Source organism: Perissodus microlepis, chromosome 7 (assembly GCF_051167445.1).
Source record: "Perissodus microlepis isolate ML-2025 ecotype Zambia chromosome 7, ASM5116744v1, whole genome shotgun sequence".
Taxonomy (NCBI): Eukaryota; Metazoa; Chordata; class Actinopteri; order Cichliformes; family Cichlidae; genus Perissodus; species Perissodus microlepis.
Window position 1 is genome coordinate 65102719 of NC_140467.1, and position 25749 is coordinate 65128467.

At 41.8% G+C, this 25749-nt stretch overlaps 1 protein-coding gene and 1 long non-coding RNA gene across 2 annotated transcripts in view; both read right to left on the reverse strand.

Annotated features, from left to right (window-relative positions):
- lamb4 (laminin, beta 4) overlaps positions 1–13431 on the reverse strand; it is a 69084-nt gene extending 55653 nt beyond the window's left edge. Inside the window, exons 1-11 of the mRNA XM_084936727.1 lie at positions 13291–13431; positions 10754–10944; positions 9909–10044; positions 9563–9636; positions 9236–9424; positions 8945–9008; positions 7141–7355; positions 6431–6551; positions 2693–2881; positions 1261–1416; positions 1019–1122 (exon numbers count right to left, since the gene is read on the reverse strand). Of these exons, the coding sequence (XP_084792853.1) occupies positions 1019–1122; positions 1261–1416; positions 2693–2881; positions 6431–6551; positions 7141–7355; positions 8945–9008; positions 9236–9424; positions 9563–9636; positions 9909–10044; positions 10754–10944; positions 13291–13312 (1461 nt within the window). The 5' untranslated portion in view covers positions 13313–13431. The remainder of the gene's footprint in view (positions 1–1018; positions 1123–1260; positions 1417–2692; positions 2882–6430; positions 6552–7140; positions 7356–8944; positions 9009–9235; positions 9425–9562; positions 9637–9908; positions 10045–10753; positions 10945–13290) is intronic.
- A 2540-nt stretch (positions 13432–15971) lies between these two features.
- LOC146384678 (uncharacterized) lies at positions 15972–20685 on the reverse strand. Its single transcript, XR_014800908.1, has 4 exons — positions 20342–20685; positions 19312–19563; positions 18192–18392; positions 15972–17244 (listed from the first exon to the last, which is right to left on the reverse strand). It is a non-coding gene; the product is annotated as an uncharacterized LOC146384678 (long non-coding RNA).
- Between the last annotated feature and the right edge of the window lie 5064 nt (positions 20686–25749).

The window sequence follows — 25749 nt, forward strand, 5'->3', positions numbered from 1 at the left end:
GCTTCAGGAATGACCACAGCATTATATTTATTAAATAGTTTTAATGTGATTCAGATATTTTGATTTTCCATTGTTATCACTACCTACATCCGTGTTACCACATCCGGGATGGAAAATGCTCTCACTACATGACAGTAACTGATGTTATTAGTACTTCAGTATCTTCTTAGATGAAATTTGAGATTTTATTACTTGTGTTGTGGAACTGATGAGGAAACTAAATACTGGGTTTAATATTGTTTCAACAGCAACCACTCTATTTTCTATGACTGCCATCTCCAAGTCCCAGAAAATCCCATGGGGTCCACCAACTATAGAAATGGTTTCAGTGGGAGACACATTTCGTCATCATCATGTGACTTCTCAGTCTCAGCTGATTGCAGGTTTCCAACCTTATGAGCAGTTCATCTGCACAATGATTAAAACCAAAACCACTGAATGAACAATGGGCTGTGAGCTCAGTTTTGTAAATGGCCTCTTTTACTCCATGCTCAAACCAGCATTCCTCCCTGTCCACGATACATCCTCACCATTGAAAGTGTGTCCACTGGCCTGTAGGTGTAAATAGACTGCAGCGTCCTGGCCTAACCAGGTAGTTCCTCTGTGTTGTGGCATCTGCTTAGCCAGAGGTTGTTTGGTTGTAAAAAATCAGCACTTAACAGTGTACAGGGGTAGGCAACGCCAGGCCTCAAGTGACAATGTCCTGCAGGTTTTAGATCTCATCCTGGTCAACACACCTGAATCAAATGATTAGTTCATTACCAGGCCTCTGGAGAACTTCAAGACATGCTGAAGAAGTCATTTAGCCATTTAAATCAGCTGTGTTGGATCAAGGGCACATCTAAAACAGGCAGGACACAGGCACTTGAATCCTGGCATTACCTATCTGTGTACATTATATTCCTTAGGTTGGGATTATTATTTGTTTGAATTAGTTCCCAGCTCTATTATCAATTAAATTTAATGAGGATGAAAGGAAGCTAAAGAGTAAATTACTTATTTTACAGATGTGGCCTACCAGACACCGATCACACAGCGGTCCACTTGCCATTGGGTCACATTCACAAGTTCCTGTTAGCTGATCACATGACCCAACACTCCCCAAAGGATGACACCTGCACGCTGAAACACACACACACACAGTCAGCCTGAAAGTTTCTGTCACGCTCATACCTTCAGCTCGTTGAAATCATCATATACACACAAGCAGGAGCTCCTTTGTTGAAAATGACAACAGGACAAATAAAGTTATTTGGTCACCCTGACAACCCGTGGGGTCATCCTGCCTCAGGCTGAAGAAGCCATGTTTGCAGCGATCACAACGTTGACCCTCCACATTTTCTTTGCATACGCACTGACCGCTCAGAGCGTCACACTGACCGCCGCCACGTGAACCAGCTGGATCGCAGTTACATGCTGAAACACATCACCATTACATGGTATGACATCATCACCCCAAAGCTGTTACGTCATTTCACTCAATGCAAATTTATTTCTAAAGGACCAGATCAAAACAACATTATAAATTAAAGACCATACAATAATCATCATCTTGTTATGAGACAGCTTCCCTGAGAAACAAGGGGCTGGATCTGTGTTGGGTAATCACCCTCCTCCTGAGGCTACAGTCATATCAACATAAACAGTGGCTCTAGTTATTGTGCCATCAACTACAGATAGACAGTCTGCTACTACTGTGATTGAAATTGGCAATTACACACATTCTGTTTGCGACAAAAGTTATGCATAATACCATAGCTGTGATAAACTGAAAAAAACCCTACACCCAAATCTACTGCCATCTTGATCAGAAATGTAGTGCTATACTGGAGCCAGGAGTGGACTTATCGGTCCACTGAGACACTGGCCTAAGGGTCATTATGGGCTGTGGTGAGGAGCCCATTTGATGAGAAAACAGCTTATGGACCAAGTCAAATTCATGGACCAAGCACGACTCCATCAGCCACAAACTTGCTGAGATTTAATTACCAGAACAACTGTCTGTGAAGGTTCTCAGTCATCCAGGTCATCGTAGTCTAAGGATCTTGGAAAGAAAAGCATCTGGACTTCTTTAAGTTGCTTGAAGATGTTTCACCTCTCATCTGAGAAGCTTCTTCAGTTCTAAGGGTCAAATGGAGGAACTCTGGGACTCTCCACCATTTGACCCTAGAATTGAAGAAGCTTCTCGGATGAGACGTGAAATGTCTTCAAGCAACTTAACGAATTCCAGACGCTTTTCTTTCCAAGATCCTTAGACTACCAGAACAACTGCTTAATTTAGAAACAAATGAGTCATTTGTTTATTTTATGAATAACCAGCATTCAACAACGACAGTACAAAATAGCAGTTAAAAATAGAGGCAGAGCGTATTTTTATAACATAAATTATCCAGTGTAGCTCAGAATTTATTCCCGTTTCTGTACCATAAACATATTTTACTGTCAGCTTTCACTGAGTTAATGGAGACTGTTACTGCACCATGTTGGTAAAAGTCATAAATCACTGGGTTTGACATTCAGACATTACTGTTAACATAGTAATATCCCATAAATAGCTGCATTCTGACAAACATCCAGCCGCACCACTTCAGCGATGAAAGAAAATAATAGAAACAGAAAAAGGGGAGACTCATTTCTACAGGAACAGTGAGAGCATGAATATTCAAAAAGTAAAATAATAATAAAAGCTTACGTATGCAGGCTTGTGGGTCATCCTTCGCTCTCTGCGGATCCTGATACAAAAAAGGTTGACACTGTTCACACTGAGGCCCCATCCTGTTGTTGCCGCAGTCATCACACACACCGCCGCTCACACCTCCAGTCGCTTCGTAACGAGCTGCATCAAAGTGACACGAGTCCGAGTGACTGTGGCAATTACATGCTAAGAAAGACGGGAAACAGCATTTTAAAGTATAAAAGTTATGGAAAATGAAAAAATTAATCATGTCAACAAACAAGATACAGGGGTGTAGATAACAAAACTGAACACAAAACGCAGTTTCTAAATGAAGTGGTTTATTATTAGGGGGGGGCAATTCCAAACCTTCATGGCCCTGTGTGATAAAGTGATTGCCCCCTGAACCACCCTTAGCAGCAACAACTGCAATCAAGCATTTGTATTAACTGGCAATGACACTTTTACAGCCGCGGAGGAACTTTGGCCCACTCATCCTTGCAGAATTGTTGTAATTCAGCCACACTGGAGGTTTTTGGAGCATGAACTGCCTTTTTAAGGTCATGCCACAGCATCTCAATTGGATTAAGGTCAGGACTTTAACTAGGCCACTCCAAAGTGTTTTTTAAGCCATTCAGAGGTGGACTTGCTGCTGGGTTTTGATTATTGTCCTGCTACAGAAACCAAGTGCGCTTCAGCTTGAAGTCATGAACAGATGGCCTGCTATTCTCCTTCAGGATGTCTTGGTAGATGGCAAATTTCATGGTTACACTTACCACAGCAAGTCTTCCAGGTGCTGAGAAGGCAAAACAGCCCCAAACCATCACACTACCACCACCATATTTTATTGAAGCTATAATGTTGCTTTTCTAAAATGCTGTTAGTTTTATGCCAGATGTAATGGGGTGCACACCTTTCAAAAAGTTTAACTTTTGTCTTGTCAGTCCCCAGAGTATTTTCCCTAAAATTCTTGGGGATCATCAAGATGTTTTCTGGCCAAACTGATACAATCCTTTATTGTTCCTTTTGCCCAGCCACCTCTTTGCTGTAAGAACAGGAAGTGCTGTTTAACATTCACATTTTAACCTTGTAGACAATAATGGTCATAGGGTTATAATTTTAAACTCCAAAAATTCTGCCAGAAAATGAGATTGGAGTGTAAAATCTTACTGAATTTTATCCCTCCTATTCCTATTTTTAATTTGTATTAATTTATGTTGATAAATAATGCCAAAGGTCCAGCTGGTTTATTTCTAATGGGAGAGAAAAGGCAGAGAGCTAATTTCACTCAGAGATGGAGACAGATAAGAAAGAAGGAGAGAAAGGAGAGAGGTTAGAGTTAAAGGAAGGATCCTCATTTAAAGCTCACATGGAAGTAGGGCTGCCACGGTTAGTCGACTAGTCACGATTACGTCGACTATCAAAATCGTCGACGACTGATTTAATAGTCGACGCGTTGTTTGAAGCTTTGTAAGATCACAAAAGACGCAGGAATAAGTAGTAGGATTTCAGAGTGTAATAACGGACTGAAACAGAAGATGGCAGCACTGCATGTACAAGGATGCCAGCTGCCGTTAAACCCCGAAGAAGAAGAAGAAGCTGTGTCCCAGAATTCATAGCGCAGTTTCCAACAGTTTCCAACAATGGCGGCAGCTAGTTAGTTTTAATATTACTCTTATTATTCTTTCTGGGTCACAAAATAAACGTTTAACATATTTTCAGGCGAGAATGTAGCTGAGTAAACCTCAAATATCTGCTCAGTTTATCAAGACACCACGTATTTTTAAAAGCGCTCTGATGTTTTCGGAGACGTCTGTTACCCACTAGCTCGATAGCTAGCCGGGGGCAAGGCTCACTAGAGCCGTGAGAGCACCGGACTCCCAGCAAATCGTTTTCAAACCCACCGCCGTCTTTCGCTACTCAGGTTAAACATGATATGTAAGTCACTTAGATAACTTAAAAATGTTATTGTTTGGCTTTTTTTTTTTGTATTTTATTTGTTCCTGAGTAAATCGGTTTGGCTGAGATTAAAGTTATAGTTTTTACACAGCTGAATAAACGTCAAGCAGACAGCTGATTATCAGAAGTGTGAGATGCTGGAGAATTTACTCCGGTGTCCTGTTATATTTTAGATAGCAAGGAGTTTATTAAACTTCACCGAAACAATCTGCAAACTTCATTAAAATTTAATAAACTATCATCTTGTCTTTATTTTTAGTTAGCACATACCTTAAACACTTAAAGCTATAAGCTAATGATAGCTATATAAGAGCAGATGCTGCTGGTGCAATAAGCTGTACGTTTTACGTCCAATGGATGATGATCTGATTAGTCGACTAATCGCAAAAATAATCGGTGACTAGTCAACTTTCAAAATAATCGTTTGTGGCAGCCCTACATGGAAGTCTTCATGTCTCTGAATCTGTACGTGACACATGATGTTTGTTCATAAAGCTGCTGCTAAACAAACTGAGGCAGACTAACTGTGTTATTTAAAGGCTGCAGGTTAGTGCAGGATGAACAGGTGAGTTTACTGCACTGTGATGGGTTCAAAGTAAAGAACAGTTTGTGACTGCTGCATAGTGGCTGTGGGATCATGGTCACAGTTAGCTTCCATCAATTGCAGCAGAGACTCACTGACTGAATTCATACCAACTCTATAGTGTAATATAAATACAGCATAAACAGTGTACTGTCAGGGTCTCAGCCAGGACAGGTCAGGAAACATCTGCTCACATCTGGTTGAATTCAGCTGTGTAAGAAAATGGACTGAAGCTCTCAGCAGAGATGATTGTGATTGTTTTCCCCACACTGAGACATTACAGCTGATTTTATGTTCCCTACCTGCTGAATCCGCTCTGAGCTCTTCCCTGCTTATTTCCTGTTTAAAGTCCCCCTCTACAATGGAAGCAACAGGAAACAGAGCTATTTTTATTTTACTTCTTTTTTTCTGCTCATGTTCTACTTTTCTGATTCAAGGTGACCACATTTATTAGAATTAAAATGATTTGAATAAAAATTTAGACTGAAATAATGTATTATAATTTACTAATATTATTTTATTATAACATTAATAAAAAAAATAGGTGGTAGAAAGTCTAAATCATGCTTAAATTGTGCAAGGTTGTTCTATGACCACACACAGAACCATTTATTGTTACTGAAAAGTGCTGATATTCAATTTTAAAATGGGACAAAAAACCATCAAATGCATCACCTGAGCTTCTAGTTTTGTGTCTTTCATCTATTTTAATTTAACCTTTGTCTGGATCTAAAATAGATCAGAACAAAATAAATAATTCAGTCATTAAAGTGGACATATACTTTTGACTTTCAACCAGACAGCAAAATTTCATTTCACATCAAAGGAATGTGTTTAAGAACGATTGAAAATCCCTAATAATCATATGCTATCCACAAATGTAAGCAATTCTACTTACTACTTACTCTAGTTGTAATTTGATATCATGTGAGGTAGTCTGATATCTAAAATGAATCCGTAATACAGACGTAGCTTCTACAGAAGGAAGTTGACCTTTTGCTGCCTCAGCAAATGTTCTTTGAAAGGGAAAACTGTTGATTTCTTAATTTTTTATACGTTCAGGCTTTGCAAATATGCAAACATTTCCAAACATCAGTTTGTATTTGTGTATTAGCCAAAAACCTAAAAATATTTTTGATAATGTTTCCAACAATCTTTTTTTTTTTTTTAAATAAAACATTAAAAAGTGATACATTTATGTCAATTTGAGTTACCTCGGCAGATGTCTACTGCACCCTCTCCTCCAGGCTTCCAGGGGGAGTCGTTGTGAAAATCCTGACATCTCTCACAGTTTTCTCCAGCTGTATTGTGCTTACAAACACATTGTCTGTGAACCTGAAATCAGAAAATATCTTTACCTGCTGAGCTCAACTGCAGTTTCAGGTGTATACAGTGTGATGTCGAGGGAAAAATGATGCATACACACATTTGATTAAAAATGTGCAGAGGTTATATTAGGACTCCATCTGTTTCCCCCTGCTGGCCAGAACACCAGTTTTACCCAAAGACCACTGATTTGTGGATAGCAGAAATCCGAGGTCACACATACAAAATTGCCTGATGACTTTTTCTAATTCCTAAGCCACAGCCGCCCAAATACATATGATCTTTTCTCTCAATTTTTGCCTTCATCTTTAATTTCTTTTTACTGACTTTAAAGTTCTTGATTCACCTTTCAAAGCTGTTTGTTAAAAACAAAAAACCCAGCATGTTAACATTGATTAAATCACAATACAATACAATTTTATTTATATAGCACATTTAAAACCAAAGTGCTTCACAATAAAGTCATTGTTATAAAACATTAACAAAGTACAAAAACAAGTACTAGTACTAATCCTAACAGATGGGAAGCACTAATCACTTTAAATAATCAAGTTAATCACTGAAGGACGAATAATTTCAGACCGGCTCTACTCCATACCATGTCAGGCTGGGTGAAAACGTCCCCGTGGACTCCAGCCATGGGCACACACTGGCTGGCGTGTCCGTTACAGAAACAGCTTCCTTGAACCACCATGTTGTAAACAGAATAGTAATATTTGTCCTGAGGGTTCCTGCGTTTTCGACTCAGCAGTGTGTCACCAAGTGTGAAAAGACGTGTGAAGTTCACCCGAATGTTTGTCACGGTGGTCAGATCTGAGGATGATGATCAGAACAATATTCAGTTTTACATGTTTCCCCTATTTCCATTAAAATGTTCCATTTGACAGAGACATTAAAAGTGTCAGGGCTGCTGAGCGCCATTTGTTAGGGTCTATCTTCAGTCTGTCGCTGGGAAGTTTTTCCCAATGATGAATATACAGAGAACATAATTGGAGATACATTTTCTGAATTTCAGGAGGGGGACTACGCCTCTAAACACGCCCCTTCCAGCTCTTATCTATATATAACCCCCCCCACACACACATACATTTCTACAAGCTCTTTTGTCTCGTTTTCGTGCACCACTCTCCCTCTCCTTTTTCAAGTCTTTCACTTCTTCACTTCACATTAGTACATGAGGGATCTGCCAGGCCTAGGAGCCGCCTCCAGTTCAACTCCAAACTGCAGTTCAATTCATGTTTAAGCCATTCACTATTATCTATTTTAAAAAAGCTGTTAAACCTCAAATAACGACGTGGGCCCAGCTAGTGAATGATACATTTATTGGAGGCTCGTTAGACATCAACCTCTTGTTAAAGAGCGTAAACCCCTGAGGCAAAAAATGGGTGAAAGACTAAAACCTGCAGTTCCTCTAATGTTCGCAGCGCATTGGTCCCCTTAGGCTACGTTCACACTGCAGGTCTTAATGCTCAATTCCGATTTTTTGATCAAATCCGATTTTTTTGTCTGCTTGTTCACACTACAAATAAAATGTGACAGCAAACACGCTCTAGTGTGAACCCTCATAGCGGCCCGCATGCGCAAGGAGACGTCACACACAACGCGCTCCGTTTAGACCCAGAGCAAACAATATTATTTGACTGATGGACCTTAATATAAAGACTTGTTTCAGACCTTACGTTTCCCAATTTTGCTTTAAGTTATAAAGTTATTTTGTTATTTACATATGGCCTAGTAATTATCCTTGTTGCTGTTTTAGAGAGGAGCGGTGCTTCAAAGGATAGTTGCAGATTTCTGTCAGAATCTGCAGATTATACAGTACAAATAAAATGTTCACGTTTCTCCAACGCTGTCTTCCTAACAGTTTCACTAACATCTACACTTGCTGGCCAGGAAGCGTTCACGATGTCTTCTCGTGCACTTCTCCGGTGCTAATAATTGGCGTCTGTCCTGTGTCAGTGATGTAAAAGACAGATTTAATGCGACATGATCATTCAAACTGCAGTCGCTTTCTAAAACATCAGATATGTATCAGATTCAGTACCACATACGAAAGTGACCTAAATCGGATTTGAGAATATCGGATCTGTTCACACTGTCATACCATGATCGGATATGGGTCGCATAGGGTCAAAAAGGTCAGATTTGATGCACTTTCGCCTGCAGTGTGAATGTAGCCTTAGACTCCCATGTTAAAACGTTATAAAAGAAATAAGCCTGACCCCCCCACAGTTTGCCCCAGGGCAACTGTGGTTTGCCTCCACCAGTGTGTGAATGTGAGAGTGAATGAATAGTGGAATTGTAAAGCGCTTTGAGTGTCTAAAAAAGCGCTATTATAAATGCAATCCATTATTATTATTATTACATATAAACACAGTGACAGCTATTTAGGAAAACCTCACCGTGGATGTTCGGTGCATGAGGGTTTTCTGTTTTAAAGACAGGATCAAGAGCTTTCAGCACCACCTAGAGGACAAATATAAGAAATACAAACATATTTACTTACACAGAACCAGTATAAAAAAACATAATTAATGCTTTGCTGTTATATTACTTCATCATTTTATCATTCCTGTGAATTAGTTTCAATTTTGTCTCAATGAATTCTTATGACAAAGTCCAGAATGACTGAAGCCCAGGGGAGCTATAGAAAAAAAGCTCATGTTCACACTGGCTGTAGTTAAAATTGTTACCTCTCCACCTAAGGATGGTTCTGATCCAGAGTATCTGCTGTCACAGACAACGTCATCGATGCTCCTGGCGGGCGCAGTCGACACTGAAGGGAAATGAAGAGAACAGTCTTCTGCAAAGTAACGGACAACTGTCCAACTTCGCCCAAAATCCCTTGATCGTTCCACCAACATGGCTGCTGGCCGAAAACTCTGCACAGAGCAGATTAGCATTATCTTAATGTTTGATTAGGCAAATGTTAAAGGTGTAGGCTCTTTTCTGTTCATACGACTTTTTGACTAGCATTAAGTTAATTCCCTAAAAACATTCAGTACGCTTTAGAGGTATACCTTGAACCTGAGGACCAGGTGACTGAACTGGAACATAGTCTCCAGATTTAACTGGATGCTGACATTATGAACTCCTGCACAGAAGGCAAACACAGAGCAGACTTACAGTGTTACAGATTGTTTGTGATAGCATATTTTAACTGTAACGTTCCACAAACAGTAAGTCGTGTTTCTTTGTCACACACAGAGCAGTAGGGGTAGAGTTGCAAAGCTAACTGCTTTCTCTTACCCAAACACATTCTGCCACCTAAACAAAATGTTTTTTGTAAACAATATATTGATTTCACATAGTTTTCCTTCTCCATCTGATTGGACAGTTTGTTGTTGCAGAAATACTCAAACTTACCAGTCTCCGACTGCCACCACTTCAGCTTTCTCTCGAGGTCAAAATTTGTGATGACATTCTCAATACGGTGGCTGTTTGGGCTGTTGTAGCGATGATATGGTAGCCGAGAGTCACATATGAAACATTTCTGCCCCTCCTATGAATAAACATAAACCAGCCTGATCAATGATTACCTCTGGGTTTATAATACTACATGTAAACTACATGAAATATCATTACTTTAGTAGTAATGATATTTCATGTAGTTTATTGTAGTTAATTTAATTTATTAAGTATTTCAATCACCATAAAGGAGGTAATGCTTATTTCTTCATTATACCAACGCCTACAAATCATGGAACAGGCTATTAGCCCAGGCAAAAATAGCATCTTCTATGATATAACAAATTTATTTTGTTACTGATCAATGCAGAAGACAGAGTCATGCTTTAAGCTGTGCTTGAAGAACCTGAACATACAATTTAAAACTGGATCATTGCCAAGTTGTCTGTTATTTTTACTCGTTCATCCTTTGAGCCTTTTCATGCTCGGGTGATTCACCAGTCAGAAGAACTTTGAATGCTGGAGAAATAATGCAAAGATTGACGATACATCAGATGGAAAAGAAAATAAAGAGAAAAGCATATACGACGGGGAGAGGTGGAAATGATCCTCAGGGTGAAGAGAACAGCGTCAGATAATAAAGACACAGATCTGAACATGCTTCAGTATGAAGACCAGCCAGAAACATCAATCAAAGAGAAAATGAGTTCAGCTGTAGTTTATTCACACACAGGCTGACATATCTTGCTTCACTTAACACACACACACACACACACTTTGTGTGTATGAATTTTCTATTTGACCTCCAGATATCCGATGATGCAGTAATTTTGTGGTCCATCCAGACCACAAGTGGATGACGCTGAGAGCTGAGCAGCACGACCCACCAACAGGTCACCCAGCTGGGGGTTACAGGAGCTGATGGGGCATGGGTCCTGGAAGTCCTTGTAGTCCTGAAGGTGAACTGCTGGAAGGAAAGCTGCAGAGAGACAAACTGACCAAAGACATTTGAGGTATTGGACATTTCTTCCAGACTTGGGAAAGTAGGTCTTTTAACAGACATAAAAATAAAATAGTTGTCTGCAGTTTAAATATTTCAGCATATCGTTAAATCAATCCTTTTTTCCAAAGCATCACAGTGAAGTGTTTTTTTTTCTCTAAATTATAGATTTCTAGAAGGAGAAAGGTGTTCACATTTTTGTTTTTACAAGAGTTATTGTCAGGGGTCGTGTGCGGAGGCGAGGAAGGGATGACCCACACGCAGGACTCTTGGTGCAGAATGAGGTTTATTGAATATGGAGACACAAGATGATAGGATGGCTGGCTGAACTTAACGGACTGGTAGAGTAACTGGCTGACTGGACTGAACTGAATTGAACACGCGACAGGAACAACATCAATGACACGACAAGGGCTGAAGGGAAGAGAGGGCTTAAATACATAGACTGATGAGGATGATAATGAGAGACCGGTGAGTACACAGCTGAACATAATCTGGCTAATGACACGAGACGAGCTGACACAGGAAAGGCAGGAAGTGAGAACATGGAAGTGGCAAAATAAACTGAACATGAACAAAACTGAAAACACTGGGTCACCGACCCAGGAACCCTGACAGTTATGATGAGAACTAAAAAAGAAGTTTAAATTTAATAGATTGGGAAGAAAAACAAGTGACAACAAGAGGAAAACCTTCAACAAGTGATTGCATGTCTGCAAATCTTCAGCTAAAATACCTTGAACAGCACACCTGATCAACCTGACAACTGCTCCCTGCCCTGGCCGTAACAACTTGGACTTTTCCTCAGAGAGGAGGTGCACCTGCAGGTGTTGGACATCACATCTCACAACATGAGAACTGCAATGTCACTTTCTTTACAGGAAGTTTTATTCATTGTTAGATTAAACATTGAATTCTAATGTTTTGTTATCCAGGTCACGGTAGTCTAAAGAGCTTGAAAAGAAAGTGATTGGAATTGTCATGCTTTGCGTGAGTGCTGGGGTTTTTTCACAATCCTGGCATTTCCACCTCTGGGCAGAGCTGCCGCATCACTGCTGAAAGGCTGCACCTAAGCCGGCAGCCCAGATTGTCTGCTAGCCCTCATTAGTCGCGATTATAGTTAATCCTAAATTTGACTTTCTGCTCACAGAAAATTTCCGGATGTTGCTGAGACTCACTGCCATAGCCTGCCTTGGTTCAATCGCTTCAACTCGCAGTTTCTCCAACTATGCTCACCTGCCTTGCTCCCCACCCAGCACTCTGACTTCAACAGATCACTCATCGGATTACCTTTGCACCTCACCCTGACCACCTACCCCTCTATGCTTCACCTGCGCCTGTGAAAAGACTTTGCAATTTGCAACTTACACCTTGGATCGGCATCTGACACCCATTCTAACACCTGTTTCCCTCATTTCAGTGAGTGAGAATACCACCACACCCTTTCCCTCTGTCCCACACCCCAGGGGTCCTGCACTGGAAGTGTCGGGTCCCCAGCCCTCGTCCATGACAGCCCCAAGGCTCCCTCATGGACCCCCTCACAGTTCATGTAGTGATTTTCTAGCCTCTTGTTTCTCAGTGTTTTTGTAAACATGTGACTCTCATAGTGTTGTTCTAGTACATCCATAGGAGTATTTGAGTTGTGCTTATGGTACTGTTCAAGGAACTAGTGGATAATAGCATTATTCTCATTCATAGCGTGTCATAGAATTATTTGAGTAGTAGATTCATTGCTTACTTTGTCACTCTACCTAAGTCCCTGTGTCTCTGAGTGCTGTCTGCATTAGAGTCTATTCGCTCGAGTTGGTCCACCGGCCGTGACAGGAATGCTCAGACCTCTACATTGGAGAAACCAAACAGCCACTGCATAAACACATGGCACAACACAGAAGAGCCACCTTGATGGGACAAGACTCGGCTGTCCATCTGCATCTAAAGCACAAAGGTCACTCTTTCAAGGACACCAATGTCCACATTTTGGACAGAGAATACAGATGGTTTGAAAGAGGAGTGGAAGAAGCAATCTATGCCCACTGTGAACGACCATCTTTGAACAGCGGGCTTGGCTTGTGACACCAACTGTTTGCCATCTATAATCCAGTTTTGAGATCCTTCCCAGGCCCTCTTTTGGGATCACTCCTACTAGGGTTTAAATACCCAGGGCTCTCCACCATTTCATTTTATAACTGGAGACGCTTCTTGGATGCGAGGTGAACTGTCTTCAGGAAACTTAAAGAAGTCCAGGTGCTTTGTTTCCAAGCTCTACTGACTTTTAATGTTCCTTCCTTCACTGAGTAAAAGTTCAGAAAACATATGGCAGTGATTAGAAACTGAACTCACCGATGAAAAAGTGAAAGATCATGTTGTGCTGAGGCTGGTCAGGTAGATTCCACAGATCTCTAGCAAATTCTTCTTACTCTGAGCACAAAAACATGTAAACATCTTCATCACATTTATTGCTAAATTACTCATTTTGTGATTGCTAATCTAAGGTCAGTTTTATCTGCATAAATAATAAAATGTATATTTAACAAAACCAAACACATTTAAGGGAAACAAACAAAAATCACACCGATAATTTTTCATGTTCTTATCAGTAAACAGTTTTATTGATAGAGCAGTTCACAACAATAATCACTTCTGAATTGAATCTTATCCAGCCTCTTAACATTTCATTTGCTGTTGGCTGCTCTGTTAACTGAGTCTCTATCTTTACACTGTGGAGTCCCCTGGCAAAGTTGAAACAGATATTGTATTTTAATTGTGTTATGAGACAAACAATTCTAGTATGCACATGACAAATATGTCATCATTAATGTCACCATATATGACAAAATAAAGATAAAGAAAAAGTGATTTGTAAATAAGATAGTAATCTCATGTACTATAACTAGAAAATGGTTATGAAATATCTGCTAACCTTCGATTAAATGCTAGTTCTTTTTTTTTTTCAAACTGAATAAAAGAAAGTGGGGTAATATGTGCATGCTGCCTCCTCCCATTTAAATAAAAGAGCCTGACAGAGCAGTATGTTTTCACAGAGCAATCAAATGCAACCCCCTGAGGGGACTGATGAACTTTCACAGGAATGAAAGGAAAATGAAGTTTTGCTGAACATTTCAACACCTTCGATGCGTTTAAGCCAGTTTTATTGCACAAGTTCTTTATGGAGAGGCAAGTTATCATTTTGTGTTGTTTCTAAGTTAGCTTTATTGACCCCTGCAGGGAAAGTGCTATGGAAAACAGAAGTGGATAGGTATGTTGGATCAGTATGATCACAAACATAGTAAATATAAACAGATTTCCAACTTGCCTTTCGAAACAGTTGGAGCACTGTAAAGGTTAAAAAGGCAGGTAAAAAATAAATAACAAAAACAATTTTCCCAGAAAAAGGCATAATCTAGATTGGAGCTAGTGTTTCTCATCATTCAAACTTCTCCGTGATTTACATGTAAAACACTGACTTAATCGTGTTAGTGATGTGCAAAAACAAAGCTTTCTCTAGACTCCTTAGAATGCCTAACACGAAAAATACAAATACTCTAAATATTCATGCTCACAAATTTTGCACAAGTTAAATAGGATTTGCAAATTACATTTGTGCGTGTGTGCGTGTGTGTGTGTGTAATGGAATGAAGTACTGAATATTTATCATGCTCCTGGGAATATTGTTACATTTATAGGTATGAACTTAAAGTGATAAATATCTTGATGTGATCTGTCACACATCCTGATAGCCACAAAAGATTATAATGGTCTGACAGGACCTTGAGTTTTCTCTTGAACATATTTAAAAAGTACAATTGTCGAATGACAAAAACTGTCAAAAACTTGGTGGTAACATTTATATGTACACTGAAAATACCCACCAACCTTTAATTTCTACTTTAGAATAGTGAAACGATAAAACAAATTCATAGGTACACAATTTAACACACCAACTATTAATTATCAATTATATCTACAACCCCAAATACATTTCAGTGCAGAGCAATTAACGCTTCACAAAATACTGTTTGCAGGCTTACAGTTCTATGAAATGCGCATTATTCCAGTTATATTGAACAAATCAGCTGATCATATGAGGTACAAAGCTGCCTGACTTTTCTAACAGCAGGTCCAATTTTGACTTAAAAGATAGTTGATAGACTTAATGAGAGTAAATATGGGACATACCTACTTCTGCCTCCATCGCAAAAGAAAGAACACATCTGGGCAGGTAACAGCACACCTGAGACATATGCAGCCTCAGGCTGTACTTATCAGTGTGAGAGATACAAAAAAAAAGGCAAAGAGAGAAAGTGAGAGTCGGTGTGTGTAAGAGAGAACATTGCACAGGCATAACTCCCATAGGAGAGGGATTGGGAGGATTTTTTATCTTCACGTTTGCCACGTTGTACCAGAGCAAATCAAATTCAAATTTTATTTTTCACTTACACAATCATACACAGCAAGACATGCAGTGAAATCCTTATTACTGTGCAATTCCAGACCAGTATAAATACAACTAGAGAGGGAAAATTTCAGAAGAAATTTTAAGTGTGCCTATGCTGCTGCCAATGAGTGTAGTTTGCCATTCATACGACTACAGGGAGCAAAACGCACTAAAAGCAGCTATTCTCCACCATGAACTATGGTAAAAACAAACACCGCTTGCGCCTCACAGATGACAGCTTACAGTCTTGCGTAAGGATGAAGTGACTTCGTACAGCCCCGATTTGCAGACGCTGTGCGCAGAGGTTCAGGAGCAGAAGTCCCATTGTACCACGGCAGACCCGACGATTTTTACATGAACACGATTTTTAGCATTTCTTTAATGACCACTTTTCACACATGGTTGCTGTACCCACACAGCCAGCTGTAGCTTTTCAACTCACAGCCCGACACACACCAACACAACAGGCGAGAGAGCACAGACTTTAAGCTGGCAAGGCGTGATTGCAGATGTTGCTCAGGTGTCTCCGCCTTCCCTGCAGTGGCACTGCAGATCATGCTCTGCCACACACATCAAGCACATAAAATAAATATTTATCCTGATATTTTGTAAATATTTATTTTTCATTTTTTTTAGCAGCATAGTGCTTTTTCCAAACATTTTTAAAATTCAGGTCAAGGCTGTGTAACTTCACGGATTTCAACTATCGCAGGGAAAATTTGGATTGTAACTCCTGTAATAAACAAAGGACCACTGTACATAAAAACGTAAACGCTTATCTTAGCTGAAATACAGGGATCAATGGCTAGCGTCTACATATGTGGACATCACATTTTGGGTTATTTAGACCAAAATACTCAGGACATTATACTGCTACTATCCTATCAAAATTTTAAACAAATATCCCAATATGTGGTCTCTTATTTTTCATTAAAAAATAAATAAGGTAAAAAAAAAAAAATCTGCTAATTCTTTGTTTTTACATTCATCAGGCCCCAATATGCCTAAATGTCAAAGCCAAATTAAAAATGCATGCCGTTGAAGAGCTCGAGTCTTAGGGTTAGGGTTTTGAGATAGAAACGCAATGAACCTCCCCACCTCATCCGACGACTGGGTGGTTGGATAGAGGTACATTGGAGATGCAGGGGCCGCCGCACGTCATGCGTAGCCTCCTGGACCTTGTTCGGTCTCTACTTCCGTTTTCCTCTCAGCTCCGTCCCCGTCCACTGAACTGTTTGGCGTTAGGTATTCTATTTTTATATTAACACTGTTTGTTGCGTTCCTTCCTTTTAAGTTTCTTGGTTAGGGGTTATGGGGAAAAAGCCAGGAGAGGATGGGACAAAAGTGGAATAACTGAAAAAGTAAGAGGTGTAGAGGGCTGATGTTGGTGTCTAGGTGGGGGTTTTGGTTGGTGCCGGACGCTGTGGCGAAGAGCCCACGCCGATGGCTTCTTCGGTTCTGGAGATATGGCGAATGGGACCAAAAAGGATGGGACAAAACGGTCCCAATGGGAGAAAGGAAGGTGCAGAGGGCCTGGTTCCACTGTCATTAGATTGCCCGTGTCCGGGCGCATCCGCAGGTGCCCAACATGGCATGGTTCAGAGTACCTTTGCAGGATGGGGCAGTAGTTGGAGAACGGTCGTGTGATGCGTCCACGGATGCAGAATCGTTCCCCGACTCCAAGGGTGCCCGCCGTGTCTTTGTCAGACCCTCCTATCTGGAGATAGAGCTGCAAACTTTTTTCGGAAGCACTTTCCCTGCACAGAAGCGTCTGCAGCAGGAGACCGCAGAAGGGACAGCAGAACCAGGCCTTTGGAGCACTGCCTCATCTCCTGGTCCACACATGCCATCACGACGCACTGTACAAGGGGAGAGCAAGGCATCGTCGGTTGCCGCAAACAGTACAATCGCCTTCTGCGTCTGTCATTCTCTTTCGTTTGTTTGAGTGCTTGTTTTTTAAATACACAGCAAGTGTCACTCACTCTCTCTCTCTCTGTCTCTCTCTCTCTCTGTCTGTCACACACACACACACACACACACACACATAGACACACAGACAGACACACAGTCAGACAGACACTGTGAGGTGTGCAGTGCAAAATTGGAATTTCAGTGCTTTTTGATTTGTATCTCTCTCTCTCTCTCTGTCTAACTGTCTGTCACGCACACACACACGCGCACACACACACACACACACACAGTCAGACAGACACTGTGAGGTGTGCAGTACAAAATTTGAATTTCAGTGCTTTTTGATTTGTATCTCTCTCTTTCGCTCTCTCTCTCTCTCGCTCTCTGTCTGTCTGTCTGTCACACACGTACACACACACACACACACACACACACACACACACACACACACACTCACACACACACACCAAAGCACACAGACAGAAGCAGGGCAGCTGCTGTGCAACTGGGATTTGACAAGAGGGGCTCCCTCTGCTGGCTCAATGCGGTACAAAGTGTCAGAAGGTGTTAGTGCCGCAGAAATTAACAGCTTTGGACAATCAATTGCATCTGTGGTCCACAGGAGGGCGCCCAGTTGGCAAGTCCTGTGCATTGCATATTAATGCCGTTTCAATTGCACTCACATGTGCTTTTTGTGTAAAAGAGAGACACGCACACACACACACACACACACACACACACACACACACAAACACACACAGACACACACACACACACACACACACACCCACTCAGCGGCTCAGAGATGAGGGAAAAGCAACAGAAATCAGGAGAGATTTCAATGTGAGGAGATGGCCTGTGATGCTGGGCCATTGTGTAACATTGGAATGAGTACCTGTGGCTGGGGGGTGCTCCTCAAAGGTCCCGGGAGGAGGAGGCGAGGAGGCAGCGGGTGGCTGGCCTTGGGCTGCGCCTCAGGAACGTCATTTATTCTGCGTGGCGCCGCGTGTGCCATGTGCAGCTTGGATGTCTGCCGCTGACGCTCTGTGGCTCCTGTTCCTCTCATCTCCTGGTCCACACATGCCTTCACGACGCACTGTACAAGGGGAGAGCAAGGCATCGTCGGTTGCCACAAACAGTGCAATTGCCTTCTGCGTCTGTCATTCTCTTTCGTTTGTTTGAGTGCTTGTTTTTTAAATACACAGCAAGTGTCACTCTCTCTCTCTCTCTCTCTCTGTCTCTCTCTCTCTCTGTCTGTCACACACATACACACACACACAGACACACAGACAGACACACAGTCAGACAGACACTGTGAGGTGTGCAGTGCAAAATTGGAATTTCAGTGCTTTTTGATTTGTATCTCTCTCTCTCTCTCTCCGTCTCTCTCTCTGTCTCTCTTTCTGTCACGCACACACACACACACACACACACACACACACACACAGTCAGACAGACACTGTGAGGTGTGCAGTACAAAATTTGAATTTCAGTGCTTTTTGATTTGTATCTCTCTCTGTCTCACTGTCTCTCTTTCTGTCTCTCTGTCTGTCTAACTGTCACACACACACACACACACACACACACACACACACAGTCAGACAGACACTGTGAGATGTGCAGTGCAAAATTTGAATTTCAGTGCTTGGTGATTTGTCTCCCTCCAGTGGCCCACTGCAGGTATGATGAGGCTTAAATGACAGGGTTAGGGTTAGGGTTATGGGGAAAAAGCCAGGAGAGGATGGGACAAAAGTGGAATAACTGAAAAAGTAAGAGGTGTAGAAGGCTGATGTTGGTGTCTAGGTGGGGGTTTTGGTTGGTGCCGGACGCTGTGGCGAAGAGCCCACGCCGATGGCTTCTTCGGTTCTGGAGATATGGCGAATGGGACCAAAAAGGATGGGACAAAACGGTCCCAATGGGAGAAAGGAAGGTGCAGAGGGCCTGGTTCTACTGTCATTGCATTGCCCGTGTCCGGGCGCATCCGCAGGTGCCCAACATGGCATGGTTCAGAGTACCTTTGCAGGATGGGGCAGTAGTTGGAGAACGGTCGTGTGATGCGTCCACGGATGCAGAATCGTTCCCCGACTCCAAGGGTGCCCGCCGTGTCTTTGTCAGACCCTCCTATCTGGAGATAGAGCTGCAAACTTTTTTCGGAAGCACTTTCCCTGCACAGAAGCGTCTGCAGCAGGAGACCGCAGAAGGGACAGCAGAACCAGGCCTTTGGAGCACTGCGTCATCTCCTGGTCCACACATGCCATCACGACGCACTGTACAAGGGGAGAGCAAGGCATCGTCGGTTGCCGCAAACAGTACAATCGCCTTCTGCGTCTGTCATTCTCTTTCGTTTGTTTGAGCGCTTGTTTTTTAAATACACAGCAAGTGTCAATCATTCTCTCTCTCTGTCTCTCTCTCTCTCTGTCTGTCACACACACAGACACACACATAGACACACAGACAGACACACAGTCAGACAGACACTGTGAGGTGTGCAGTGCAAAATTTGAATTTCAGTGCTTTTTGATTTGTATCTCTCTCTTTCGCTCTCTCTCTCTCTCTCTCTCTGTCTGTCTGTCTGTCACACACGTACACACACACACACACACACACACACACACACTCACACACACCAAAGCACACAGACAGAAGCAGGGCAGCTGCTGTGCAACTGGGATTTGACAAGAGGGGCTCCCTCTGCTGGCTCAATGCGGTACAAAGTGTCAGAAGGTGTTAGTGCCGCAGAAATTAACAGCTTTGGACAATCAATTGCATCTGTGGTCCACAGGAGGGCGCCCAGTTGGCAAGTCCTGTGCATTGCATATTAATGCCGTTTCAATTGCACTCACATGTGCTTTTTGTGTAAAAGAGAGACACGCACACACACACGCACACACACACACACACACAGACACACACACACACACACACACACAAACACACACACTCAGCGGCTCAGAGATGAGGGAAAAGCAACAGAAATCAGGAGAGATTTCAATGTGAGGAGATGGCCTGTGATGCTGGGCCATTGTGTAACATTGGAATGAGTACCTGTGGCTGGGGGGTGCTCCTCAAAGGTCCCGGGAGGAGGAGGCGAGGAGGCTACGGGTGGCTGGCCTTGGGCTGCGCCTCAGGAACGTCATTTATTCTGCGTGGCGCCGCGTGTGCCCTGTGCAGCTTGGATGTCTGCCGCTGACGCTCTGTGGCTCCTGTTCCTCTCATCTCCTGGTCCACACATGCCTTCACGACGCACTGTACAAGGGGAGAGCAAGGCATCGTCGGTTGCCACAAACAGTGCAATCGCCTTCTGCGTCTGTCATTCTCTTTCGTTTGTTTGAGTGCTTGTTTTTTAAATACACAGCAAGTGTCACTCTCTCTCTCTCTCTCTCTCTCTCTCTCTCTCTCTGTCTGTCACACACACACACACACACACACACACACACACACACACACAGTCAGACAGACACTGTGAGGTGTGCAGTGCAAAATTGGAATTTCAGTGCTTTTTGATTTGTATCTCTCTCTCTCTCTGTCTCTCTTTCTGTCACGCACACGCACACACACACACACACACACACACACAGACAGACACACAGTCAGACAGACACTGTTAGGTGTGCAGTGCAAAATCTGAATTTCAGTGCTTTTTGATTTGTATCTCTCTCTCTCGCTCTCTCTCTGTCTGTCTGTCTGTCACACACGTACACACACACACACACACACACACACACAGACACTGTGAGGTGTGCAGTGCAAAATTTGAATTTCAGTGCTTGGTGATTTGTCTCCCTCCAGTGGCCCACTGCAGGCATGATGAGGTTTAAATGATAGGTTAGGGGGTAATAGCCAGTAGTTGACGGAATAAAATGGAATAACTCGAAAAGTAAGTGTCGTAGAGGGATGAAAGTAGTGTCTACGGGGGGGGGGTTTTGGGTCCTCCGGACACCCTGGTGAAGACCCCATGTCGATAGCACCAACGGTTCTGGACTTGGTGGAAATCGGTCAAAATTTGTCGGAATAAAATGGAATAACTCGAAAAGTAAGTGTCGTAGAGGGATGAAAGTAGTGTCTACAGGGGGGTTTTTGGGTCCTCCGGACACCCTGGTGAAGACCCCATGTCGATAGCACCAACGGTTCTGGACTTGGTGGAAATCGGTCAAAATTTGACGGAATAAAAAGGTCAAAGTGGCATATAGGAGTGTCCGGTCGGGCTGATTCCACCACCACTGTACTCAGCAGGCCCTGCCGGGTCGTTAGACACGCGACGTGGCAGGGATCGGTGACATAACATGTAGCAGTTTCCCTGCACAGAAGCGTCTGCAGCAGGAGACCGCAGAAGGGACAGCAGAATCAGGCCTTTGGAGCACTGCGTCATCTCCTGGTCCACACATGCCTTCACGACGCACTGTACAAGGGGAGAGCAAGGCATCGTCGGTTGCCGCAAACAGTGCAATCGCCTTCTGCGTCTGTCATTCTCTTTCGTTTGTTTGAGTGCTTGTTTTTTAAATACACAGCAAGTGTCACTCACTCTCTCTCTCTGTCTCTCTCTCTCTCTCTCTCTGTCTGTCACACACATACACACACACACAGACACACAGACCGACACACAGTCAGACAGACACTGTGAGGTGTGCAGTGCAAAATTGGAATTTCAGTGCTTTTTGATTTGTATCTCTCTCTCTCTCTCTGGGTTAGGACGTGGGTTACGGCCCCGTCCCCCCTGGGGAGGACCGAGGTATGCGCGGTCCTTCCCTCCTGGGCCCCTCCCTCCCCGGTCCCAAGAAGACCAGTCCTGGTCTTGAGATTGGGGTCGATAGGTATTGGTCCGCATACGGGAGCGACCCCTCCTCCCATAGCGGACCTGCTGCCACCCTTCATCATCCATGATGGAGGGCTGGTTAAGTTTTCAATATTTTTTTTTTTTTTTTTTATTTATTTCAAAAAACAAAAAAAATAATAAAATAAAATAAAAGTCTCACAAACTAAAAATGCCTTTAAAAAGGTTCCAAAAAATAAGAAGTGTGTGCCGCTGTGGCGACGTTTCGACCGATATTGGTCTTCTTCAGGCCTGGGCACACTCCAAACTAACGAAAATAAATCTGCTGCAGAAAGAGCGACTGTCTTAGTCGAAGGGCAACGAAAGAATGAGCCTGGCTTGCAGGCTCACCTCTTAAGTAAGCTCTGGCTCCGCCCCTACGGCTTCTGAAGTTTAAACAAAAAGAAATCACCACAGTCTAAATGAAGCAAACAAAACGTTTTTAAACCTTACCAACAATATTTTAATGAACTAAAACCACACCATATGAAATGAAATGAACTAAATGGTGGTTATATAAAATAAATTTACTATTTACACAAAAAGTTTTTAAACCAAACATGTACCTATTTATATACTTATCACAAGTATTTATTTATTTATATATTTATTACCGCATATTTATTCAAACTGTGTGTAAATTGTTACAACCTCTATATTAAAACCTACCAAACTGATATATTAATATTAGGGTTAGGGGTTAGGATGAATGTTTGGGCCCCTCCTCCAAGTGGAGGCGGGCGGTGCACGGGCCATCCCTCGGTAAGGTGCCTGGACCCTGGATTGTCCACGGCGTCCGCCATGGCGCACCAGAGTCCAGTCAGAAGTCCATCCAACCATGGTGAGTTGGATGGAGGCGAGTGTTTTTAAATTGGTTTTTCTACCAAAGTTTAAATTAAATTGTTAAATCAAAATTTTAACTTAAATATGTAATTTTTAACTTAGATTTTTAAAGAAATAAAATGAAGAAAATGAATTGGTTTTGAAAAAAACCTTTTAGTTATTAAAGAAAAAAGAAATCAAATTAAATTATAATAGGCCAAATGAATATGAATTTGTGTGCCTATGTGGCGACGTTTCGACCTGTGAAGGTCTTCTTCAGGCCTAGGCACACACAGCAAAAGGAAAAAACAGGCTTGCTCTCAGCGATCTGCTCTGTCCGGAGGTTTGGAGTGGAATGAGCAGAGAGTGCCTTCCCCTTCTATTTATACCCTCCCACTTTTTTTCAGTTCGAATTTAGTTTTAGAAAGTCAAATTCGTTTTTTACTTTGGTGTTCTTAGTTTTTTGGATAGAAATTTCACAAATGTATTTTTCCATACCTCCTCACTGGCAATAACATGTTTTTAGAAAGTTTTTAATTTTTTAACAATGTAAATAATTTATAATCATGTAAACATTTTTTTAATCACATAGGTAATTTGTAATCATGTCTATTGTATTTTTTATCATGTATGTAGTATTTTTAATCTTTTAATGTGAATAATGAAATGAGTTTTTAATTTTTTAATGTGAATAATGAATTGAGTTTTTAATTGTAAATTTGCAATACTGTCCCAATTAGGATTATAGCCAAATTGAAATTGTAATTAAATTTAATTATGAATCCAATTAATTAGGTTTAAGGCCAGAATAGGGGTTAGGGTTAGGGGTTAGGGTTAGGGGGGTTAGGGTTAGGGTTAGGATGAGAAAAATAAACCTGTCCCTCCCAAAGGAGGAACAGAGCGTGCACGGTCCATCAACCCCGATGGCCCGCAGCCTCACATCCCTCTACCTCCATAATTGTTCTTTTAATTTGACAGGTAAGTATTTCCTTTGCAGGTTTATCATTTCCCATTTTTGGATTTAATTTTTAAAGGTAAGTATTTCTTTTTTGCAGGTTTCCATTCGCCGTGTCCATTATTTTGGCTTGTTTTTAATAAAGATTTATCAATCCCAATTTGTTTTCTGTGTGGTCTTTTAATTTAGTTTTAATTTAGCTCCAATTTGAGTTTTTAAGGAAAATCAATAAAACATGAATTAAAAGATGAAATAAAATCCCCCAAAATAACAAACTAAAATAACAAACTAACATAAAATAGAAAAAATTAAATGAGTATGCCCTTGTCGCGACGTTTCGAAGGTGTTTCTTCTTCCTCAGGCGAGGGCATACTGAAGAGCTCTGTGTTTGAGGCTCCTATTTATACTCTCCCCTCTGATCCCGCCTCCTTGGCTTTCTTTGGCTTTCTTGTAATATCTTTTTCAGCTTTTTGCTGTTTTCCAATTCTGCCAGACTTTTTGGCTCTCATCTTTCCCTTCTTCTTCCTTTCTTCTTTTCCAGTCTTCTCCTCTTTCCCCTTTGTCTTTTCCCTTTTCATCATCCTTTTCTTCCCTTCTCTTGACCTCTGCCCTTTACCCTTCCTTTTGGGTTAGGGAATGAAAACTGACTCCTCCCCCCTCTTTCGAAGGCAGGAGGACGTGCACGGTCCATCCCCCAGGTGACCCGTTGCTGCTGGAAGTTGGACCGCCCAGGACGCCGCTGGCGCCTCCCGCGACGGACCACCGTCCACCCATCCTCATCATCAAAAAAAGCCATCGAGCCCGATGAACTTTTTATTGTTGTGTTGTTGTTGTTTATTGATGTAGAGCGTGTATTTTTATTATTGTGGTGTCGCCTTTGGTATATATTAATAATGTCGCCTTTGGTATCTAAGTAATCAAAAAATAAAAGTGGCAATGAAGGAAACAAAATAAAATGAAATAAAAAATTTTGTTGTGTTTTTGTTATTTATTAGTTTTGAATATATGAATTAAAAATAAAATGAATTAAATCAAATTAAAGCAAATCAAATTCCAATTTGTGCCGCCGCGACGTTTCGGCCCTGAAAAGGGCCTTCTTCAGGCTGTGGCACAAAAAACAAGAAAAACAAACTTCTGTGTGTTTGTCTAGTCTCTGTGATGTTGCTCCTTCTGTGTCTCAAGGCGAAATGCCCGTTCTGTGTGTGTCAGCTCCTTTTATACCCTCTGCTCCAGTTAGATTTGTCATTCGTCGTTTTTTATCCAAATTTCCTTCCTATGTAAATAGCCCTTTCCCATTAGTTTTTAAAAATACTCACTCCATGAATTATGATATGTCCCAGTATGTACTTAATTATTGTAAGCCCAAATCATATTTACACCCAATATTAAAAGTCCAATTTAACATGAAATTTTTAATAATAATTTTTAATCCCAAAATTTATCTTAAATGGGTTAGGGTTAGGGGGTTAGGGTTAGGGTTAGGGTTAGGATTTGAGAAAGGACTGGGGCCCCAGCAATGCTGGAAACCCACAAGTGCACGGTCCTTCGTGGAACGGGGGATGGTGCCCCCACCAACATAATTGTTCAAAAAATTGCCCATCACGGGGGTGTAGTAGGCCATAAATCTATTTGTTGAGCTCTTTTTCGCGACGTTTCGGCGTTTGGCACGCCTTCCTCAGGCTGGAGCTCACATGAATTTAAATTTTAAATGTCCCTCTCTGGGTTGTATCTTATATTTATTGGCTCTCTGTTTTTAATAAAGTTTTTATCCCTTTTCTTTTCTCTGCGTCCCGTGTGGTCTTTTATCCCCTTGCAGACAGGCTTTTTAAGTGGCATTTATTTATTTATTTATATCCTTTGTGGATT